The 17,651-nt window shown below is 41.1% G+C and overlaps 1 protein-coding gene across 1 annotated transcript in view; it reads left to right on the top strand.

Moving 5' to 3' along the window:
- The window catches only part of col25a1 (collagen type XXV alpha 1 chain), a 150,471-nt gene that overhangs the window by 77,832 nt on the left and 54,988 nt on the right, over nt 1-17,651 (top strand). The window contains exons 3-4 of the mRNA XM_030722790.1: nt 5,118-5,162; nt 8,546-8,553. Of these exons, the coding sequence (XP_030578650.1) occupies nt 5,118-5,162; nt 8,546-8,553 (53 nt within the window). The remainder of the gene's footprint in view (nt 1-5,117; nt 5,163-8,545; nt 8,554-17,651) is intronic.

Below are 17,651 nucleotides of genomic sequence, written 5' to 3' on the forward strand. Positions count from 1 at the left end.
AATACCATTACTGGTGAGGAGAACTAGTGATTGTGTTTAAGCAGTGTGTCTGCTCTGACTGACATTGCCTATAGATGACCATAGGACAATCTTAGTCAATAAACTTGCATTTCACGGTGTGTTATAACGACTGATAATATCCTACTGTATATGAGATGCAGCATGCAAAACCCAGGCTTAAAAATTCAAAACTTCTAGATTAACATGTAAAGCATATTTTATTTATCTATCTTCTTTTATTTTCTAGGAACATTTAACTTGAAGATGTCAAACTGTGTCTGGTCTTTGAATTATTGTGGTTCAGTAATGGTGGAATAGTCTCTTGTAGCAGGTTTGTAAATGATTACATATCTGATAAAATGCTCCACTAAGTGCACAAGAACAATCCACACAGCGTTATCGCCACGAGTTAAAGCTGCATAAGTCACCGGCATCACTAAGGGGGTAAATTTTATTGGCTGGCTGACTGGTTCACACCACTAGACCTGTGTGTGTGTTCTTAGCAGAGGTTTGCTATATGAGGATTTAGGGCAAACTAGTGTGTTGTTTATTTGGATTTTATGCATCAGAAACTATTCAGTAAACTATTTTACAGACATAGTTTTGAGAGATATTTGCAGACAGTGACGTTAAGCTGATCATCATTCAGAATACTGGAAAGTTGTTCCTGATTGTGTCTCATTCTCTGTCCTTTTGTTTCCCGTGCTGCATCACATACACTGCAAATAACATTTAGAACATTGGCTATAGCCACTAATGTTTTCATCCAACACAGCACGGCAGACATTGCATAGTTTGTGGTGTCATTTAGTGCTTTGATTTGTGGGTGCTGCTGTTATCCAGCAGTAGAACTGTTAAATTGTTGAAATGTGAGTATGTAGTAAGTCTCTTTACCTAATTATTACACAAATCTGTGCAAATTGAAAGGTGCCACGTTTTTTGACTCTGTATGTTTGGATAAGAGGGTGGAGTCTTAAGTCATCACCTGATGCTAGCAGCTTGGTTACAGCTAGAGTTACACTAAGGAAAACAGTGGTTGAAGACCATGGCATGAGCAAAATCATTGCGACAGTGTGCAATGCACTTGCAATCTCATTGCCTTTGAAATGGTTGCAACTACTCACAGTCAGTTGCCATCTTCAAAGCACCTTTGGTGTGTCTAGATGGTGATAAAAAGTAACAAGATGTTAAGTCTGTCTGTCTGCTATCAGTTTGCAACTGAATGGAGTCAAGTTGGCAATCTGATTGTAATAATATGGTGATTAACTGGGATAAATTGGTGAAAATAGCAGATTTGTTGCCATCTGTTGAAAATCTGTTGCTGTCCTACATATACAGAAGTTTGCATTAAACAGAAATTCACATTTACTACTTTACTCCAGTCAGAACCTCATAGATTTGAAACAAAAATTTAGAAATTCCTGCTAGTTCCTGTCGGATGACATGGCATAGGTGCTCGACAACTTTGCTTTTATATAGGAATATAACCAGAACACGGCCAGCTGGCAACCAGTTGAGCTGAGTCCCCTTTTGCAAAGAATATGAATCAGAAATGAGTTGCACTCAATGGCACAGACTGACTCTGACTGATTGGAACTTGTTGGTAATCTGTCGCGTTTATAAATTAAATGGCAATTATTTTCAAATTTTCACCAATCTATCAGAGTGATTGCAGTCAGTCCAAATCAGACCACAGTTCTTTGGTTGCCTCCCAGCAGGCGATCTGTGCAATCACCTTGTGATCAAAAGTGGTCACCCAGAGTTGAGGGTGTTGCATGAACAACCTGTGGTTGGTTGCCGTAAGTATTTGCAATCGGGCACTGAAAGCAAAAAAGATTCAGTGCAGTCACAGATTTTTCCTGTTTACAAGGAGGTTTCTGTCCTATGTTTACTCTAGTGTGACTGAACCATTAGTAAGGTGCATCCATAAACTGTATGGGTAAATCTTTTTCATATCAATGTCTGTTTAAGACATTGATATGACGGACATTTAAAAAGGGCAGTTTTTGGCACTCTAGCTTTAGCTTACTTTTTCAGCCCAGTTTTCATATATATGGTAAATTTATGGACAGTTGGGGAAAAAACCTGCAGGTAATTGGTTACTTAATATGTAAGGGCATCACCTCAGCCATTAGGATAAATGTGGATATCTGTACAGCAGTCATAGAAAACAAACTGACTGACTTTATTGTCAGTGTAGCCTAGTTAAAAAAGAAGCCAAACCGTACTTTTACTGTTGCCTTTTCTCTCTGATTCTGTGTTGTAACGTGGCTTTCTGCTGCTTCCTTTCTAAAGCATAAAAGCCACCAAATAACACAATGTAAAAACACAATATTCAACACCACAGGGTCCATTTTGTTATGTCTGACCAACATTTTTGTCTGGCCAAACATTTAATATGAACATTAAATTCACTCTGATTTATTTCACTTTCAGTTTTAAAAGCTGCTGAAAAGGTTTCGACAGATTGTTCGTAGTTAGTGACCCATGTCATGACATTCCCGGCCACATTTTTTTCTGAAACCGCTGTACATGGGATACTGTGAGAAAACAGCAGGCCAAAACAATGTTTTTGTGCAAGAGTGATGTTTTGCCTTAACAGGCAGCCTAATGTCTCCCCTCACCCTTGAATCCAGTTAGAGCCCTGTTGATTTCATTTTTTTAAGAGGTTCTGGTCACTTTTTTTGTCTTAAGGAAATTTAAATAGACCTGAAAACTTGTTTGGACTGGCCCTTATAGACATTGTTATGTTATTCTTTCATTAATGTTTCATAAACTGAAATATTGTTGTTGGCATAGAGTAGTCCCCACCAGGTCTTTCAATGTATAGTTTGAGTTGTATGTCGATATCTCCTTACAGTCTACAATCTGAATAAAAAACATTGTGATGAATATTATGAATCATGATGATATCTGAAAATCATGTAGGGTATTTTGTCTGGACCACACACTCCCATGAGGGAAGTGTTTTCTTAGCAGTTGTCAAAAATATACTACCGAAATTGGGAGGATGTCTTACAGTTGTACCGAATATTCCTCTCAGAGGTGTCATGTGTCATTTCAAAATCAGCAATAACGAAGTGACTGCCAAGCACGGTAAACCCCCGTCTGTTCCTTTTAAAATCCAAACCTACAGAGAAACCATGGTTGATACCATAGTAAAGTGAGAGTCAGACTCCACCTGTGGTTACATTCTTTAAACTTTGCCTGGTCACTGGCAGCAGCTGACATTATCTTGGAAAGGGTCCAAAAGGAGCAGAGTTGGACGCTGAGGCTGAGCCACACAGTGGGATCAAATTGAGGACTGAGCATCACACAAAGAGTCGTGCAACATAATCCTGCATTTTGCACCCCAGTAACACATCTGGAATGTCATAAATCAGCCAAACACAGCATAAACAGGGTTTTTCCCTTTATTGTGCTCCTGACTTTGTCACTTTTATCCCCTTTACTTATAGAGGCATGTATACACAGATGTTGAAGTGTGAAGGAAGCCTGGCAGATGCAGAAAGGCATCTGGTTTGCACTGACGGGATGGAGATCAATTTAGGCTATTTAGATTATTAATTAGTGTGATTTCATCGTGTGTTTAGCTGAACATGAAGGCCTAGTCAGAAACAATGAATCTTGAGCTGTGCAGTCTCTTCAGAAACCTTCACCAACTCTGTTACATGACTGTAATTATCTTGAACCTCTAACATGATTAAATGCAAGTCTTTGACTGAATGGGGGCAAAAAGGGAACTCTTACTTAAAGCACCACCGATGTATCGGCAGGACAGTATTATCAGCCGATACTAGCTATTTGCTGATATATTGGTATCGGCATTTATTATGACAGATAAATTAAAATTTAAAAAGTAAAGGAGAGACAGGGGAGACATTCTTTATTCATGTTATAGGTGTTGATGTTGTCCACCAGAGGGCACTCTGCAGTTTTCCTGTTGGTAACACCTGTGTCTGGAACACCACAAATGCAACAGCCACCTCAACCAAGCAGAACCAGGCAGAGTAAATAAATATCTACACATAACAAATGTTAATGGATGTATTTCTATGTTTCTTGTGCCCAAAAGAAAAGAAATGTCAGCTGATATATCAAGACATTGGATTTTTAAATCACCAAATATCGGTATCAGTATCGGTCTTAAAAATCCTACATTGGTCAGGTTCTAGAGGCCACACTAGCCAATCTGTTTGTTCACAACTGCTAGCCAAGTGTAAAAAATAGCACTGCATGCAAACACACTTCTCCTGACCCTGTTGTACAGGAGCTGTGACCATCACATGAATTCCGCCTCCTTGAAGGCAACTCAGGCTGTTAATAATTCATTTGAACTGTCACTGTTCTGACTAGATTTGTTATATAATGAATTCTAACTGTTGTGGCTCTGAGCTAGATAATGTTAGCTAATTAATAGAAAATAATAACCTATCTGAACTTTTGCTTTCATCCTGGCAATGCTGTAAAATTGTAGCGGGGCTTTTAATTGCTTTTAGTGTTCAAACTGCCCAGGTGACCCTGGGAATTCATGCATTTTAGGGTGTAAACAACAACAAAATACCAGTTACAAGAAAGCTGCTGGTCTCTTGAATAGACTATGTGTACTGCCCCAAGGTCATTTTGTAATATATAAAGAAATATAACACAGTTTCCCCTTTTCCTTTCTTTTTTTTTTTAAAGTATTACCTGCAATCCGGTCAAGCCTTCAACATGTAAAACCTGCCAAAGCGTGTAATTGTTTTACTCCTCCAGCTGAGCTTTAGCAGCATGATAGTGTTGACAGGAAAATGGCAAACGGAAACACATAGTCTAGATAAACAAATTGAAAACCTGGGCATTCGTGCTGAAAGAAAACCTTAAAAAGAAGAGAAAGAAATGAAAAGATGACAGCAGGAAGCAGACCTTGGGATTCCTTCTTCCACCTCAACTTATGCCTCAATATAAATAGAGCCTCAAAACTTGATATATCTTAAGATTCGGACATGTTTGTTTTTCAAATGTGAGATTTTCAGAGGCTCTTCTTCACCCTGGTGTGCAAAAGTGAGAATACTTGTGGAATACATATTACACAAACAAAAAGACAATCACATTACTGTATTCTTTTTTGTTTTCAGGGCCTCCGGGAAAGCGGGGAAGACGAGGCCGTGATGGAGAACCTGGTATGTGCATTTGTGTGCGTTTGAATCACAGTAGTCTCAATTCAGAAACGTTTAAGGAATGATTCAGGAGGACATGAGCAAATCACACTGCACTTACAATCATGTAAAAAGTACACTGTATATCTTTGGAGGCCAAAATAGGTTATAGATGTGTAATTTGTGGCCGGGTGGTTTCAGTGTTCGCTTGGATTGTTTGAGCTACGGTCGCTACAGAAACGCTGCATTTTCACAGTAAAAGTCAGAGACAGTAAAAGTGATGCAAAAACCTGTTGAAGCTGCTGACATTTACACTAAAATTTGTACACTCCGGTCCCCCCACTGCTGATTCTAGGCATGACGGGCTTACTTACGCTCAGCTCGGGTATGTATATATGATATCCCAAGTTTGTTGGCCTTTACAAACTCAGCACCAACTTGATGTAATGTATTCAGGCTCTCCAGGCTCCCCCTCCCTCCTCCCACGCGCTCCCCTCTTCCATCCTCAGCTGAGGGCTCCAGTATCTTGGAGGACGTGTCATGCAGTGACACTCCCAGACACAGAAAGTGTCACCACAAATTGAATTCACAGCGAGAACATGTACTTGGCGCCGAGCTGCAACCACATTCCCCTCACCTGATGGCGGAAAGTGATAATGGGATCTGGAGTGTGTCGGCCTTCTGCATCAAGCGCACAGGGCAGCAGGGCACAGAAAGCAGCTTGGAACAAAAGTTATTGGCCGTGTAAAAAAGAAAGAGGAAAGATGGGGCAAAGCAAAATCACCAGTTTTAGTGAGTTAGACTGAAAAAACTGCTTTGGTTTCGTAGACTGAGAAACAAACATTAGAATTTGCACAGGAAGTCACAGGAATTCAACCAAATCAATTGAGGTCTGCTTGTTGAGTATTAGAATTATTTTTACCTCCTGTATTTTCAGTTCAATTAAGGATCCTGTTTTTGTTTTGAGATGTGGATCTGCATGGCATACCCCACTTCCTTTCTTTTCCTTCTAATTTTCATAGTACCAGAGTGATCCCGTCCACAACCTGAGAGCCAGAATAGATTTAAAAAATTAATAAAAAAGAAAAAAAACCCAAAATCATTGGACAGACAGACAACAGTCCAACGTTCCGGTCGGCTGCAGATCTGAAATACCGCCAGGCTTTGGTTATGCAGTGCTTAACCTTCCAATAAGCATCCACCATGCCGGCAAACTTTCATACTATAAATGGCACCATTGTGCAGACACTTTTTTTTTTTGGTCTCTGTTCAGCCAGAGCAAATGTGGAGAATGTGAATTGCTTCCTCTTGACAAATCAATTGGAAACAAGCAAGCAATCATGCCCACTCATGATGTCTGGGCTGGTGAGGTACAGTGCTCTATTAGGAATAGACAATAGGGAACAAATGCAATGACAGGTCCCACCGTTCAGTATAATATTACAAATTAAAGTACTAACTGGACTGAAGTATCTTGTCAGGAGACAGATTTAACACACTGGCTTTGTATCTACGTGCTCACGTGCAGCTTTGAATGATCTCGGCGTAATTGCAAATTATCGCGTAATTATAATTTAGTAATTTCTGTTAAATTCCCAAGTGGGACATGTGTGACTTGCTTGAAAAAGTCAAAAAGATTCCGTCTGAATCCCAGGGAAAAACTCCAAACAAACTACACTGGGGAGAAACTGAAAAGATATTTAAGAGATATTATTTATGCGACTGGAGAAATTCAGTCCTTGATGGGCAGGGGCATACTGAATTCTGCACTGTAAGCCTTCTGCAAATCCAATTTCCCTCTTTTAAGTTCTCAGCTCTGGTGGATGTTGAAGGGAAGCATATTTAATTCATGATTCACTTTAACCAAAAGAAACTATGCCGTTGTGAGTTTCCCATAAAGTCACGGTGAGGTGTTTTGCAGTTTACTCATCTACAAAGGTAGGAGGAAGATTTCTCCCACCACTTGGCTCCACTGACAGAAAGAACAAATAGGAAAAAGAGACGGCGATGTTTACCTATGCATTAAAAATGAATGGGATACTTCATTAGGATCTCTTGTTTGTTTACTGGTAACATATGGAAAGGAAAAGTGTGGCAGGACAGTTCAGGATGAAGAAGGTTTTGTAGCATTGAAAAGCCACAGTCTCAGACTGTTCTAGCAGGTGGGCAATGCTGGAAAGTGTTAGACGTTTCCTCACATATTTTCCCCCGTGTGAATAATCAGGACTGTTACTCCTGCACTCACGAAAAAGGGAGGAATTGATGCTCGGATTAAGCGAGTTGAACAAGTCCATGTCGCAGCGTGGCGTCCAGTGCACGGAAAAACCAGAGGTTGAGGGTTTGTGGATAAAAATGACTGGAATTGTCAGTCTGAGAACAGAAAGTGAAACTGAGCCTTGGTGATTGAGAGAAAATGGAGCTTTAGCTGTGCATTATAAATGATATCACAGGCTACAGCGTCATTTAATAGTGTTTTCTGATTTAACTCAGGCCATCAAGAAGTTGTAGCCCCTGAATAAAGTGCCTGTTATGGTCTTTAGAGGAAATTGTACCTTTTTATCACACTTTTTCTTTGATTTCCCATAATTACTAGTTTAAAAACTTGAACTGCGCCAGTGGGACATGTCCAAAAAAAACCCCAAAAAAACACACACACAGTGGAGCAGGTTTATTAAAACCTAAGTGGTCTACTGTAGCTCAACGATCCATAAAACAATGCTACAGAAGAGCAGGCCAGTGAGGCTCAAACACACGGCTCCTTAAAATCCCCAGCTGTAGTAGCAATTTGCAGCAGTCATGAAGAAGAAGCGTTCAAGGACATAGGACTTGTAAGGGACGGGAAAAAAAAAAAAATCTGTATTTCAGTGTTAAAGCAGCTGGGTACCTTTTTAATAAGAACCTGAAGACCTAAAATGATTTGCAGGGTTCTGGGGAGCCCTGAAATGTGCTGGCACCAAGTCCTTTGAGCAGCAGTAATTGGAGAAAAGACGAGTGTCACCTCACAAAAAAACGTGGGGGGATTTTTTTTTTTTTTTAACAAGCACACAACCTTGTAGCAGTGAAATCAGAGCCACTTACAAATGTAAAATGCAATCACCAGGCCTGGTGGCCATTGTGGACCCAAATGCACGGTAAAGAGCTGGGAGTCTTTTGTTCTCTACTGTAAGGTAGAAAGATTAGTGGAGCTATACCGACAGAGACCGTCTTCCCATTCTTCACTGTCAGTGAACGCATCGTGGCAAAGATGAAATGTGAAATGGTCCTTTCCAAAAAATAATTCTCAGCTAGAGGCTTATTTCTCTTCTTAGCAATTTGGATATGCGGTTTCAGTGGAATATTGATGATCTGTGTCCGTTTGATCGCTGATTGAAAACACACTAACCAAGTATTTTTCCTCTCTCTTTCAGGACCTCCTGTAAGTATGCCTGCTTCACATGTTTTGCGATGACCCTGTGAAGGTAAAAACAGAGCACCAGAGATGCATACAAAGATGCTGCTATATAAGATAGAAGATGGTAGAGTAAAAGGCACATGAGAAGGGCAGGTTCAGCTGTGTGCTGTAAAGAACAAATGCACAAGATCACATTAAAGGAAATGTTTGATATTTTAGGAAACGAAGAGCCAGATAAGATTTATACTTGAGGCTGTCAGGAAATAATCCTGCACATAATCCTCCTTAAAACAATTAAAAGGGGGTTTAAACACTGATGTTTTGCACCGATTAAACAAACAAGACCTAACATGTTAATTAGTGAGTTTTGGAGGAATGATGTTTCAGTCTGCTCGCTCCCAGTCGCTGCACTGAGGTAAGCTAAACATCTCAAAATGTAGCTGATTGACATAACTGTGCAGTGTAATTTCACAATGTGACTTCGGTAAGTAGTCCACTGTGTGTGAGGGTCATTTCTGACATGTAGCTGTACTTTAAGAATAAAGAAAAAAAAACAATGAATAAGTTAAAAGTTGTGCAGCAAACAAAATGCAAAGTTGTGTTTTTGCTATTTATGTAAAAGACGACAAATCTGCTGGCAGGGATCTCGGCAGCACCGCGCAGTCTGGCTGTGTTATGAAAATGAACTCTTTATCACTGGCTTCCCCTAAGAAGGACCCACGTCTCCGTCATTGGTGCAGTCTGCTTTATAAAATTCTTGCTACCAGCATCTGTCCCTGCCAGCGCCCTGAACCCAAAGAGATTATCTCACCTCATTACACTGCCGGGTGATCACGGATTCACTCTTTCAGATGGAAAACTTCAGAGTTTCCTTAAAGATGAAGAGAGAAGCATACATAATCGCCAGAGCTTGTGACAGTTTACTGCAAAACCGGGTCAAGCGGGTACTGCGTCTGTGTGTATGTGTGTGTGTGTGTGTGTGTGTGTGTACATGTGCGTGAGCTCTGTTAAACTTTTTTATATTCCAGAGGCTAGTGTGATTGAATAGGTATAATAGTGTGTGCCGACTGAGCTGTAAAAACTGTAAGTTAATCCTCCGAGCCTTCTCAGACACCCGCTCCTGGGGTTCTGGGACGTAAGTAAATGCAGGTGGTCTTACTTCTCAGCCTCACTTGCCGGGCCTTAGATCTGACAAATAAAATCATACTGTGAGATGTCTCAACAGTTGACTGGGAGTCCAAGAAGTGCCTCTGAAATGTTTGTACAATAGCAGAAGTTGGATTTCCCAGTAAATGTATGGGATGCCTCTTTCTTTTTTTTAGGTATTCATTAGACTGCTTCTTTGGGTGAGACAGTAAATCGAGTGCACATGAGTACCTCACAGTGTTCCAGCTGTGGCCAGCAGGTCACTTTCTGATGAAGTCATTTATAGGTAGCACAGCGTGCTCTAGATGTTTGGTCCTGCTTTTATGGCTCCAAAAAATGCGGTGATCTAACAGTGACTCACCCAAAGCTCACCAGATCTGTTTCTGAAATAAAAAAGCCCATTCTGGTGTCAGTGATGTCATGTAGGTTTTTTTTTTTTTTTTTCCTTTGGTATGCCCACTCGGTGGATGGCAGGGGACACATCGCCATGAATATTCAACAGCTCCCGCTATAACTCTGGGAACACTGCGTAAATTGTACACAGCCCTGTGAGCCAAACAAACCGACCACTGCAGAAGTCATTACAGATCTCTGTGACTTAATCGTTACTAAGCTACTGATGAACGGACGGGGACCTGTGGTTGCAGAGACAGAAAGAGAATAGTTTTCCTCAATCAAAACTCATCAGGGAAGATCTTCTTTGGCGGCTCCTGATTGCCTTTAGATATGGAAAAGTGATTTTCTTTGTTTGGATTTCTTGTCTTTTTCCAGCATTTGCACGCATTTGTCAGTTTCACGTCGCAGACTCAACCGTCCAGTGATGTGTTGCTGGAGATCCCTTGTTATTCTCCAGACAGATTGGAAAAATGTTAAAATGAGACACCTTACAGATGATATTTCAACTCAGAGTGCTTACATGGAGAGGATTTTGCCTCTCATTGCCACTGAGGCCAGAGAACTGTTTCTTTTTTCTTTTTTTTTTGTTACCGCACATAAATATCCTCGAGGTCTGTGAAATGACAGCTGAGGCAAAATGATCATGTCTTTCCTTCTCAGTTTTTATCTTTTCTCATCTTTCTGTGTCTCTGAAAAGGCGGTTCATGTCAAAACATCAACCCCGGGCGCCCACCACTCTGTGTGCACACCATTTAGTGCCAATCAAGCATAAAACACCATCCCTGAGGCTGCAGTCAAGTACCCACTAACACTCTCCTGCATTTTTTTGTTTTTTTTTAGCACAGACTGAATGCCATACTAAATTAAAATTATGCAGTCAGAGAGAGAAACTAGCGTGCTTTGAAATCTGGTCAGAAAGCAGGGGAAATATTTGAAAGTGATACAAAACTGGGAACATCAAACCCGCTTCAGCCCATTAAACATGTCTCCGTACCACACTGGGATCCCGGGCCAAGCAAGTTACAGTACAGCACGGGCCCTCGCAGGAGTTTAGTCATATTAGCCATGAGGTAAATAAATCTGGTTGCTTCTGTATTTGACAAGCAGTTTCCTCCACCCCCCACCCCCGCTTCATCTGCAGAGATTCCAGCGCTGCAGGTTGGAGATGATCTGTCACAATGTATGAATTATGCAGCTGCAGAACAGGGATTAGAGGCAATGTGGGGGTGAAGCAGAGGAGTCCAGGCACCCTCAACTCTTCATCCTTCATCTGATATGCACCACCGCTCCACACCTGTTAATAAAACATCTTCCAGCTGGACTTTGATCACTTTTGCCCTACAGAGGAGAAGGAAGTTGGAGGAAGGCTTACATATGCAGAAGTTGTGTTCATTTACACTTCTTGCTATGTTGCAGAGTTATGTTAATTTAAAATAAAGTGCACATTAACAACCATAACATCACAGGCGAGGGCAGGAGCACAGACACACACAGGCTTTGGCAGTGAAGAGGCCCCGCCGAGAGCTGAGAGTGGATCTATCTGACATGACAGCGTTTATTTGGACTCATAAGGGCAGCGGTGCCTGAACAAGCCTACTGGCACTGTGTGTGACAACATTAAGAGTTTGACCTTTTAGATGTTAGTCCTCTGCACACGCTGTGCCCATCAGCAGAGCTTGTTTGTCATTAAATGACGATCTGCAGCACTCGGGCCAACCTCACCGAGGTTTGAAACAGTCATTCGTGTACCTTGGCTCGCTGAGCAAGCTGAACACTCACAGGGATAACTGAATGTCACTACCGTAGCACTGAAGGAGCACTGTGTGAATGCGATGCTCACAGTTTAAGAAAAAAGCTTGACAGCGTTGTGATTGAAAGGAATTTCCCTCCTGCTCGCAGCATCAAATGATGAGAAATGTAAAGCAGCCAGTATGTGGTTCTGATTGAATCAGCAGAAGAAGTGAAAGAAATATTTTTTCAACTGGAACATTGTCCGTTCCTCAACATTTCATGTCCACAACAAGAATTTTGTGGGTCAGAAATTTGCTTACGTTATTGCACATGGAAAAATTTGGCTTGGATGTCTGGCTTCTCATGCTGACAGTTTGTGTTAAAGCTGTTTAAATGTCTCCCTCCTCAGGAATGAGGAGATCCTACCCAAGTGACAATCTCAATGTGTGTGTGTGTGTGTGTGTGTGTGTGTGTGTGTGTGTGTGTGTGTGTGTGTGTGTGTGTGTGTGTATATATATAAAATATATCAGTCGTGCTATCGGCTTCCTCAGTTCACAGAGTCCCTGCTCCCACAAGAACATCCAAACACATAACAACAAGCAGACACACACTCACAAACACATACACACACACACACATTAAAGTCATCTTATGCCGGCTAATTGTGATACACTGTGGATATGGGAACCAGATGCCATTCCCAAGTCAGTTTTCCAGTGTGGTTTTCCTATCCCTGCCTAACCTCTGCGTCTAGATTCCCCCGACGAGCACCAGCCACTTGTGGTCATTCGTCCCTGCCCATTCTGCTCTGATTACTCACATCTCTGTCCTCCATTAGTTTCCTGCCTTGAAGAAAAGTTCCCCTGGGGCCCATGCTCGTGTGATTGACGGTTCTCATGCAGAACTAACAGATGGAGGTGTACATATAGATGTGTTTTCACTGGATGTCTGTCTCTCTCTGTTGCAACTTTATACACAACCGAAACAGAGCACTGTAGATTCTAATGCCGGCGGTGGCTGTGCACACCTTGAAGCTGCAAATGGCTAAACGTGCACTGCTGCATTTGAGTATAATTGCGATGTCAGAAGGGAAATTTCAGCTTGTGCTTTGTGGAGAGTAAATGCAGAGAGCAGGGATGCTGCATTATATTCCTTCCATTGTGCAAAACTCCTAGAAGTAAATGTTAAACTGGGAATAAAAAGTCTACCAATTGCACACCAACAATAAAACAAAAAATGTTGATTTATTTAAGTAAGCCAAATTAAACGTGATTTTTAGTGTTGTGAGCCTTTTCAGTTTCAGCGTTTGACAAATACGATGCATCTCTTTGCTGAGTCATGTCTGTCAGTCAGGGTTCAGTCCTTTCAAACCCACCTCTTCACTTACACATTCCCCGTCAACACTTGGTGCCCGGAGGATAACTTTCCTTAACTTCCTGTGTACACACGTGCTTATTAATATTTTGTAGCTGTGTGAAAGGAGCGTACGCCTGTAAAGAAGAGGTTGTAAAAGCGGTAGTTGTTTGCCTGTGCTCTCAGAGATGCCAGTGCTCCAGGGTGAGATGATTGGATCCATGTGGCCGGCAGTTCAGGCTACAGGAACTGCTGCCAGCCCAGTTGGCCTTGCTTCCACAAAGAGGATATTAGCTCCATTTGATGGATTGATTTCCTGGACCTTGATAAGTTTAACAGGTCACTGTGATGAAAACTAATACAACTAAGTCCAGACAGAGATTGCATGCAGTTCCCCCGTTCCTGACTTTTTGCATCCCGTTGGATTACGCGGATTGTCTCGCAAGATTGTACAAGCAGCTCGCGGCCAAACCCACGAGAGTCATTTTGCTCGTGTCAACAACAGCTAAAGCCATGGACGTGAGCCAGCCCCTTGCCTTGTGTTGCTTTCATCCATCATGTTTTGAGTAAATTATATTAGAAGAGGAATGTGAAGAATGGATATTCGGTATCCTGACTTCTATGTAAGACAGTTTAAAATTAGCTTGACAGAAAAGATGTACTTTTCAGTGTGTGTGCTGGTGTGTGTTGTGCATGGACATTCATAGTGAATGTCAGGTTAAACCATTTATTTACTGACTGCAGGCGTATGAAAAAGAAATGTCTCAAGAATAACAATACATTTGCGTGATTTGTGTATTTAAATCTGTCACTGAGTTCCAGATCCTTTATAAACACCAAAATTACTGATATTAAAGGAGACTGTTATAGAAACGATGCAAATAAAAGCTCCCTCAGTGGCTAACATTAGCAACAGCTGCTATAGGAAAGTTTCTAACATCTTGAAGTCATATCATCACATTAATATGAATGATTCCTTTGACATAAAAATGGAACAAAAAAAAAAATCAAATTGCCTGATGAATAAATTAGGGGGTCAATAAATCAGTGTGAAAGTGACACAGGGCCAAAATGTACAGGAAGCAGAACATAGAACATAAACTGGCACCTCTTCCGCTGGTCAGCGCCCTGCTCATCGGTTTTCAGGAGCGTGATCTGGACCAGCGCCAAAATGAAATGTGTTCTTCCTTCGCCTGTGCTCCACCTCTCCTTTAGGTTTCATGAAAACTGGCTCGACAGTTTCTGTCCAATCTGCAGTCAAACAGACGAAAAGCTTTTTGGAGGAAAGTTGCACAATATATTCACTTCTAAGTAATCACCACTGCAGGAGGCACATATGAAATGTACCTCAGTGCCAGAACTATTTTATTGAACATCATTTATTCTTTCCATCTAATATGAGGTGAAGTCAGTTACATTGTCAGATTTAAATGACAGTGTTCTCCATGTTGCTTGCGGGTTTGGCCTCACTTCATTTTGCCTTTTTATATTTCCCTGCAGACCTTTCCATATTTCTCCCCCACACACTTTTTTTTAAAGGTGGCAGGGCTTTCCTCGTGCAGGCCTTTGCAGGAGACAGTGGTCTTGGTTTGGCTTTGAATGAGAAGCTAGACATGTGTCTGGACAGAAAAAAAAAAAAAAAAAAAAAAAGCTTAATCTTGATCCAGTGGTCCACCATAAACTTGACAATATTATGCATACAGGATGTTCTGTTACAAATCATCTCAGGATGGAAATTTGACATAAGTTTGCCCAGCACTGAGCAGCAATGATGTGAGGCTTACTGTCAGCATGATATGTGTCATTTTCAATAAGTGGATAAGAGCTTCTGCTTTGGGGCAACTGCATTTATCAGCTCACATTTATAGGACATGTTTAGTGTTTTGGAACACGCATGTGGGGAGTAATCTTACTCATGGAAGAGATTTTCTGGGAAATCCCTCAGACAGTACACCAGATTCCCACAAAATGTTCAAAAAAGAGTGAGCGCAAAGTGAAAACATGCGGAAACGCGATGCTCTCACGTGACGAGGAAAATTTCTGAATTAACGAGATACTCTTGGAAATTAAGTGAAACATTTTCATAAAAAAAAAAAAAAAAAAAGAAGAAGAAGTTGCTCTGTTTTCTGAATTAAAGAGCTACACTATACTGCCAAAAGTATTCATTCACCCGTCCAAGTCGTTGAATTCAGGTGTTCTAATGACTTCCATGGCCACAGGTATGAAAACTCAAGCATCAAGGTTAAAAAAACGGCTTGTTGAAGTAAAACTTTTGGCAACCAAGGAGACAAAAAAATAGAAACACAAATTTTAAAAACCAAACAGACAGAAATACAAAACTGATTCACTGTCTGTCTCCTTGGTAACTGCTAATAATAAGTGTAGCCATACTAGGCCCATTTATAACTGAGTGAGTGCTGTGTTATACAGTATTGGTCATTCATATGAATGGGTGAGTGTGCCCAAGCTTATGACTGGTACTGTACATATCTTAAAATCCCAAAAGAGCTGCTTTTTCTTCTTCTTAAAAGCTTCCGCAATAATGAACCCACTCCTAATATCTCTTGGGGGATAGGGTATTTGAGTAATATAGATGGTACCGTTACACAGTGTTTGCTAGATAATGCAATCAAGCTCCAGGATTATTTGAACCAATATGGCTTCAGGATATAAGATGATGCATCTGAAATGCATTCAGGCTGGTTGCATAGTGACTCAAGAGTATGAGTGTCTCTCAGTGTTTCAAACCTAAACCAGGAGAAAACTGCATTAAACTAAGTGGGGGGTTATTTCTGCTCAGAAAAAGAAGCTCTTGTAGTATTTCCAGCCAGCCATTTTCTTTTGCGTATCCGGTTCAGGGTCGCTGGGCGGCTGAAGCCTATCCCGGCTGTCATGGGGCGAGAGTTGGAGTCCACCCTGGACAAGTCTCCAGTCTGTCACAGGGTTAACACACAAAGAGACAAACAACCATTCACACCTATGGCCAATTCAGCACCTCCAGTTAACCCAACGTGCGTGTCTTTAGACTGTGGGAGGAAACTGGAGTAGCTGTAGAGGCCAGAGAGAACCCACACACAGCCTGGATTTGAACCCAGGAACTTCTTGCTGTGAGGCAACAGTGCTAACCAGAAACACAGGAAAAGAGATAGTTTCTGTGGCGGTCAAAAATCTGACTAACTAGGAAGCTTCAAACTCTGGCAGAGCTTTACTAAAGAAAAGCTTTTAACTCAGCGTCAACATGCTGCATCTTATATTTTTCATCTACTCAAAATCAAAGCGAAGAAAATGTGAACAACGTGAAGTGTATTTCAGAAAACGCTGAACTCCTCCTCTGTCAAACCTAATTAGTTTATTTAAAGCTCTGCATGCAGTGAGAGCTAGGCATGAGTTAAGTGCAATCTAGGTGTTGAAAGCACCGTAGAAGGTTAATCGTGTTCAGCAGAGTAACTCGCTAATGAACAGTGATGACCCAAGGAGCAGCTGCTTATGAAAAAGAGCCAGAGCAGAAGCAGTAAAAAAAAAGATGTGAAAAGCATACACAGGTGCTGATTAGAAACCTTCCTCAGGGCAGACTGAAACCACAAAGCTGCAGAGATGGTTTGACAAATAGACACCCGCTGCAGTTCTACTGTAGTACAGTTTGCTCCTTTGAAAAAGTCTTTGCAAGAGAGCTGTTTAATAGTGTCTATAAAAGACCCTTGCTGCACTCGCTTAAACCTTCTGGAAAAGCTCCAGCACGTGTTGTCTCTCCAAGTGATGTGCAAATGATGAAGCGTATAATGAGCAGGTGCACGCTGTGTAGCCAAATCATTTCCACATGCTTTATGTCCAGATGGAAGAGTAAAATGAGTGTTTGGTGAGATACGGGTGCGCCAAAAGTACCATTCCACTTCCACAAAAAATAAAAATAAAAAAACTGCACACCTACCAGGAAAAAGCTTCTGAGTGCAGTTACCTTGTCTTTATTATTTGATTGATATGCTGATATGATAGAAGTGTTGATTATCAAAAGGTGCCATTTGAAATGAAAAGCTTCCAAAGACAGTTACAGGCCTGATCTGATAATCTGTAGAATTTAAAAATGAACCTCTATAAGACTTCCTCTAGTCTGCCGTTACTTACAAGCCTTTCGGTGCGGTGCCTCGGTGCACCAGCTGCATGAGAATGATGGCTGCCGAGAGGTAATGAACATGTTTCAAAGATCTACAATGTAATTAGGTTGGAGTTGTGTTGCAAGTTTATCAGCAAGGATGAACATCTCATTTGGGCCCTTTTGTGTTTTACCTGGATTTATGGATTTTTCCATTTGATGTTTATTTTTCACTTGATTTTTTTTTTTAAATTCCTGCTTTCACCTGCTGGTTAGTTTTTGGTACTTAAAAAATTAATGTAAATGTAGAGAACCTTTAATATTTGACTTAAAATATGCCTCTTCATACCTGTGACCCTTCATACTTAAAAACGTAACAATATTGAGTATTATTTTACACCCCACG

The sequence above is a fragment of the Archocentrus centrarchus genome (assembly GCF_007364275.1).
Source record: "Archocentrus centrarchus isolate MPI-CPG fArcCen1 chromosome 18 unlocalized genomic scaffold, fArcCen1 scaffold_23_ctg1, whole genome shotgun sequence".
Taxonomy (NCBI): domain Eukaryota; kingdom Metazoa; phylum Chordata; class Actinopteri; order Cichliformes; family Cichlidae; genus Archocentrus; species Archocentrus centrarchus.